At 34.0% G+C, this 7,500-nt stretch overlaps 1 protein-coding gene across 1 annotated transcript in view; it reads right to left on the reverse strand.

The window, feature by feature from the left end:
• Positions 1 to 728: 728 nt before the first annotated feature.
• The window catches only part of scu (hydroxysteroid 17-beta dehydrogenase 10), a 7,115-nt gene continuing 343 nt past the window's right edge, over positions 729 to 7,500 (reverse strand). Inside the window, exons 2-5 of the mRNA XM_027351136.2 lie at positions 5,265 to 5,429; positions 4,858 to 5,022; positions 3,138 to 3,375; positions 729 to 1,440 (exon numbers count right to left, since the gene is read on the reverse strand). Of these exons, the coding sequence (XP_027206937.2) occupies positions 1,250 to 1,440; positions 3,138 to 3,375; positions 4,858 to 5,022; positions 5,265 to 5,429 (759 nt within the window). The 3' untranslated portion in view covers positions 729 to 1,249. The remainder of the gene's footprint in view (positions 1,441 to 3,137; positions 3,376 to 4,857; positions 5,023 to 5,264; positions 5,430 to 7,500) is intronic.

Consider the following 7,500-nt stretch of genomic DNA (forward strand, 5'->3'; position numbering starts at 1 on the left):
TCTATTCTCATTACTTCACCTCCTCACATAGACAATGAAAACTGGGTACGGTAACAAACGTTAAATAAATCATTTTTGTTCTTTCTTTTTCTGTCTAATATGTTAGAAGATGTCATGACCAGGTCTGATGGTTACAAGGTGTGAGGAATCAAAGCAGATTTGTAGCATTATGTACACATACTGCTCATGGCCAAGTTCAAAAATGACACATACACACACACCTTTTATCATTTTTTGTCATCACCTAACCAGTTTTACTTGGCAACATACATTCTTAATTCTTTACAACAAATTTAGAAAATATATAAAGGATAACAAATATCTTCACAATACAAGAGTTGTATTTAAAATACGTTCATTCTCATTCATACCTTTTCTTCAATAATGCATTCCCTTAAAATATGGATTTTTCCTAACATCCCTTCCATGGGTGTTGCATGATTCCCTCTGGCCTCTCCATGAGCACTTAAATATGCGTATGTTAATCAGCCTTTCTGGAGAACACAAGATTCTACTTTTAACTTCATGTGGAATTTCTACTACATGTCCATCCTTTCATAAAAGGTAAATATAGACAAAGGTTCATATTGGGAATATACTCCCTCTCCAATAAGCTTTTTAACTTTTACCATCCTACGTCAATCTTCAATTCTATTTATCAGTATCATTCATTTTACACAGTGAAATCACTTGTACATGCTTCAACTCAGGATTAAATAAAATGAAAATGAAAATATAAAGTATATTATATATACATACAGAGAAATTTTACTTTTACATTTATGGAAAAATGAGCAACAAAGAATGTTCAAAAATATATACGACACTTCATAAAAATACTGGTAATAGTTTCTTGGAGGAATTTAATATTTTACTAAAAAAAGAAATAGCTTTTGATATTATTTAGATCATGATTTGTTCAGAATTACAAAATAATAAACTATTACCATGCTCTTACTACATTTAAATAATAATAATAATATTAATAATAAACCAGTCTAAATCCATTTCATCTATGCTGTTAGTCCTAACATTCAGTATCAACAATCTCTTAAAAATTCTATGGCAAATTAGTTACATAGTCAGATCTGCCAACAACATCCTAGAAACTTCAAACTAAATATTTCACTCTTTACCCTATTGTGTAACCATGCTCTTCGAAAAAGCTGCACTTCTCATAATCTAGACGTTCAACACAACCTGTATAGCCACAAAATTGCTCAATAATTGCAACTGATTGTGTCTACACTTAAGGCTGCATGCGAATGGCTCCGTCCACTCGCACAGTTTCTCCGTTCATCATTGGGTTTGTGATGATTGCCTGAACCATCTGCGCATACTCGTCTGGGTCCCCTAGTCTCTTGGGGAAGGGCACAGTTGTGGCCAAGAAATTTTGCACTTTCTCAGGGAGAGCCATCAGCAAGGGAGTCTTGAATAACCCTTTAGAATGAAAAAGAAGAGTTTACATGAACAACTTTATGGAAAGTATTTTTGAAGCATTCTCAATAAATTATAACAAGATTATAATGTAGAACATAAATAAAACCTAGAAAAGAATGAGAATTAGATGTAATTTTCTACTGTTAAGTAACACTTAACTGTAGAAATGAAATAGAGGATACTATGTACTTTCTAATTGCTTGGATTAAAAAAGGTGATGGAAATTATAAAAAAAAATTCATCACCTTGAGGGAGATCTATATAGGATCCATTTTGGGATCTAAATTTCTACTAATGAATATCATTGTTAACCCCAAGCCGCCGGTCATGGCATATATGTACATGCCATTATCCATTGTGTGTGCTGTATTTAGTAATTATCTTTACATATAGATGGCTCCATAAGTACTATCACCTATGAGCCAATTATGCGAACTACCTGTCTCATGTGTTTACCCTTGTTTAGCCTTGATTTTTTATATTTTATAATATTTAATACTGCTGTTAGTAATGTTATTAAGAATATAGTAATTATAAAGATTATAACAAAAATAACAAGTGTCAATATTGATAGCATTAGTAAAAAAAAAAAGCGTATTCCCATTTTTTCAAGGAAAAGTGAGGTCACAAGATCTACTGATTGATTCCTTTGTGGCTAAGCATTGGCAGAGCCATCTATGCACAGAAACATTTAACCAAGCATTGCCAAAGGGAACGTACCATTTTCCCGTCAAAATTGTATTAATACTTTATGGGACAAAATAACCAATTAGAACAATAAAGGCAATAAGTGTTGTAAATATGATCAAGGAATTAATAATGTATGCAGTGTAACTTAAAATTCATTTGTTTTTTTTCGTTATAATTCCAAATATCAAATCTCAGACCTGTCCACTGAGACATCTGTCTCAGTACAACACACAAACGCAATTTTCTTACTCATAATTTCCAGTTACATTTCCATTCACATTCATTTAACAAACAAGTTCATTTAATCTTAAGATCTTGGTTTTGTAAGATCTATCAACAATATCATTCGCAATGCTGTACATTACTTCATAGATAATGTTAAAGGCTAAACAGTAATACTAGTAAAACAAAAGGGTACGCAGTTAAGAAGTAAAAGGAGAAGTACAACCAATAGTAGAGAAAATTAAAAAAAAAACAGCTACAAAAATGCTGCAAAGTTCACCAAGAAACGAAAATTGCTAATATTACCAACTAAAAAAGCTATAATTAAAAAAATATTTGTGAAAACAAAAGCTGGATTTACCAAAAAATGTGTTATTTCATACAAGGAAGGTAAAAATTAATCTTTTCTGGGATGTATTGCCAATATAAAAAACAAGCATTTATCAAAATATACATAGCTGTAAAATACTTAATATCCATAACCTAAAAAAAATAAAAATGACACCAATCACAGAAAAGTTGTTAAAAAAAAAAGAAAAAAAAATCACATAATTATTCAACTTTTCCTTGTAACTTTGATAAAACATTCAGGCTCTCTCTCAATAAACATCTAATAACTGTTTCACATAAACTGCTTATGCATAGAAGATACACATGGACTAGGACACATACAGGTAAAAATAACATGTCATACCTCCACAACCAAGAGTACAAAAAACTATAAAATACATACAGACTTCCCCAAACCCCCCAAATAAATAATCTACAAATTGCACATTACATACCTGGAGCAATAGTGCACACTCTGATCCCCAAAGGTGCAAGATCCCTCGCAATGGGGAGCGTCATGCCCACGATAGCTCCTTTGCTGGCAGAGTAGGCAGCTTGGCCGATCTGTCCATCAAATGCCGCAACACTTGCCGTATTCACAATTACTCCTCTCTGTCCATCAGCATTTGGTTCATTCTCTGCCATCACTCCACAGGACAGGCGGATCACATTGAAAGAGCCACCCAGGTTGACCTAAGAAAGATGTTGGAAACCCAGTTATAAAAAAATTCCACTTCTATTCTTCCTATCACAAATAACATCACTTCATTTGTAATTCATTTATTTGCTTCTACATAATATAACTTTTCTATTAGTTTCAATTTACTTTAATATTCCCAAAACACTGTTTAAGAGTTACTATTCCTTCTTAAACTCACCATAAGATACATCAAAATGTATACTGTCTATATCCTAGCAATATCATACTTTTAGGGCTTCCCTGAACAAACACAGTCCTGGACTGTTAAACAATGTATCAATATCACTATCTCTATCTGAGCAGAAAATATCACGCAAGACATACCGACTACATGGTTACTTTAACCCACTGACACCAGAGATAGTATAGGCTATATGTTCATACCATGTCCACTATGATTTTAGTTCATCAATTGAGCTTAAACATAAAATACATACACAAGGGCATTGCTAAAAACATTGTAACAATCATAATATCAATAACAAAAACAACATCAATACTAACAGCATTAGAAAAAAGAACATATTTCCCAAAAACCTCAGGAAATGGAAATCAGGTGAGGTCATGTAAGCCTACTGATTGACTTATTCAAGGATGAGCAAAGGTGGAGGCATCTGTACAAAGATATTTTACAAAACAAAACTACAGTGGACATTATTCAATGGAGGTGGGCTAACCATCTCACCTACGTGAACTTTTAAATTTTCGTATTAACCCGTAGCCGACGTGTGGCATGTACGTACTTGCCATGGCTGTTGTGGACCAAAATAAAAGATGGCATCGTATCATACCCATTCCCGCGCCACTGGCTCGTCGGACGGAGTTTGTTTTTCTCCGATAGGAGCGGCTTCATTTATATGGTAAAGATTTTAGGCAATGGCACCTATAATGAAGGTAAACCTTCAAAATTTTAACATCTTTATAAATTAAAAATAAAAGCTTTTAGGTGCTAAATGTCGCTCACAAACTACCGATCGAGCCGGGTGCAAACGGGAAACTGCCAATGCGCGCCAACAATTCCGTTCTTACGTCCACTTGCCAAACATTTTTACCTGTCCGCACTGGGTTAATAAAAATAACCTAATTGCATAGATCATCCATACCATCGAAATTCTAAAAACAAAAATAGTAAAATAATAATAACAATAATATAAATTACGTGCTAGTGCGATATAGCGTTTAGTCACCAAAGAGTCAATTACTTGGCCCACCTGACCATCTGCTTCCTGACCCCTTGAATTTTCCCTTTTTTTTTTTTTTTTTTCTTAATAGTATTATCATCAACATTATACCAATTTTAAAAAAGAAAGAAGGAAAGTACATTCTTACACTTGATCATTTTTTGTTTATATAAAATGAACTTGTTCAGCTATTGAGATTCTCATCAATATCAATACTTCTATGACTTTTATCAACACATTCATCTTGTCTCACATTCCACTAAATACAACCAGTAAATGAAAGTTTTGCTTTACCCGTTGGACACGCATAAAGTCATCCAGAGAATGAGGCAATTTCTTCTTCGGGTTGTAGGTCTTCACAGCAATGCCAATGCCAGCACAGTTGACTGCCACATCAAGCCTGCCAAATTTGTCTTGGCACATAGCAAGGGCCTTCTCTACATCTTCTGCTGATGATACCTATGGATAGCATCCTCATGTGTTAAAAGGAAAAGAAAAGGACCAAAATAGTTTAGAAATAAACATGAAATAAATCTAAGAAATCTAATTTACACAGTGCTCTTATCCTGAGTTATATATCTATATCTACATAAAAGCATCTATGTAACAATAAAAGAAATTGAAAAATGCTAATGTTATGCATGAAAATAAAGCTCTTATGTGTTATGCAAAAATGACTTAAAAAAAAAATTAACACTTACATCAGTGGGGGCAAAAATGGCACTGTCTCCTAAATCACTGGCTACTTTGGCACCCTGGGAGGTGGGAAGATCGCAGATGACAGCACGTCCACCTTCTCTAACAATTCTCTCCACAGTTGCCCTTCCGAGGCCAGATGCTCCCCCGGTGACAAGAGACACTACACCCTGGAAAAGTTATATGCATTACAGGTCTTGGATTCTGTCACAGGTACTAGATTGGTATGGAGCTAGTTGTAAAACTTGCTTGTTCCTTTGATTATAATAGCTTTACCCAAAGTAGATCATTAAATAATAAAAAATGTGGCTCTTGTAAGTCTCACGCTGGGAAGTCCACTTTGTGCTCCTGTGATTCAGCTCTCTCTTGCCGTGCATACCGAGATGAAAGTAATGTTTGCTAGGGGTGTTAGAAGGCAGAACCCCTCATCAACCCTTCACATTATGGTAACTTTTATTGCTGAATAAATCTTGTGATGTGGAGTTAGGGACTTAGTCTCTGACAAGTGTTTCCGTATGGTAAAGATTTACCAAATTAGCTTTACTATAATGCAGTTGAATACTAAATAGGCAATTAGAGATATCGTAAAGTACATAACGATAACATTTCTCATTTGTGGAAGGTCATATGGAATACTATCACTAAATATGAATGACAGCTTTGTTATCTGAATATCGAAACTATGGTTTGCATTACTTGAGATGATGGTAAGTTTTTGGAATAGTTCCACAAACAGATTGTGATGCTTTTGGTATTGTTGGATTCCTCTTACTCTCTCTATATAAATTATTATACGAAAACCCCCTTACACCCCCACATTCTTGGCCCTGATAGGTGAGGGTATGAAAGGTATAAGGAACATTACTGGGTAAAATATGAATAATATACACAGATTCAGTCATTATATTGACGTTATCATTATATTCGGGGCACGCCTCAAACTCCTGCCCAGGAAAATAAGGAATTCTCCACATATTCATGTCCGACATTCTCTTCTACAGTGTATATGTGAAGGATTCTTTGTTTTCCCAGGTAGGGGCTTGGGCCGTAACACCCTCATAGAGAGGGCTCCAGGGGGCATGGCCCCCTGCAATAGACAATAAAGTGACTGATTATGTGTATGTTATTCATACTGGTTAATCTTTACAGTATGGATGCACTAAGTTAGAACAAATTAAATAAGATATTCTTGTAGAGGATAAATAGTTGCAGTCATCAGTACAAGACAATCTGCAGACACAAACAGTAATACCAAAATTAAAGGAAAAAGATCACAGAAAGCACTGCTCTCAGCCTAAATCAGTTTCAGCTCTATCTTGCTGTGCATGACACCCAGTCTTGGTAAATTAGATTAGATGAATAAAATTTTTGACGAGAAGTTGGGTCTCTAGCGAGTGCATCCATAAATCTAAAGAATTACCTTAACTTTTAACCCAAGTACCTTTCATGCCCTCTCCTGCTATCTGAACCAAGATTGTTGCTGATGGGAGTTTCTGCACAATAATTTCTATAAATCTGTACACTAGAGTGTGAGAAGAATCCAACAATATCATAAACATTACAATCCTTTAGGCAAAGATATTTTCTAAAATTACCATACTTCTGGAACAACAAAAAAGGAATGTGATAAAACTCAGATAGAAATGCAGGTTCTTTAATTCTTTTCAACAGATATGATATCAATTCCATATGCTGTCTATCATTAGTCACAATCTTATCCACTATATTGGTCTAAATTCTTGGTAAATCCATTATATCTACCACGGACTTGTGCATCATCACCCTGCCTATTGGCACTTCAACAAATACCAGCAGACCTACACTATATATTCTGCTAATAAAGAGCTTCTAGTGTTGAATTGAACTTATAATTTAATAAGAAACCAGTCTAGACTATATCTTGTTAAAGCATACATGGTAAAGGCTGTAAAAGGATTATAAAAAAAGTTTTATGGATATATATATATACATATCACTGAGAAACAATATATATGAAATCTGTCTTGATATTGTGCTTTTTTAATATACGAAATCAAAATTACGAATCACATATCTGAGGTCTAAAGTGAACAATAATCAACTTAGATCCACTTTATTCCACATGATGCTATATTACTAACAGAAAATACATTCCTTTTCTTAAAATATCTAATAATATTATCTGGTTTCTTAAACAAACATGAAAAACTGCATTTTCTCTATAACTAATTAATTTCACATCTCTTTTAACAAAATATGCCA

The sequence above is a fragment of the Penaeus vannamei genome, chromosome 19, assembly GCF_042767895.1.
Source record: "Penaeus vannamei isolate JL-2024 chromosome 19, ASM4276789v1, whole genome shotgun sequence".
Classification (NCBI taxonomy): Eukaryota; Metazoa; Arthropoda; class Malacostraca; order Decapoda; family Penaeidae; genus Penaeus; species Penaeus vannamei.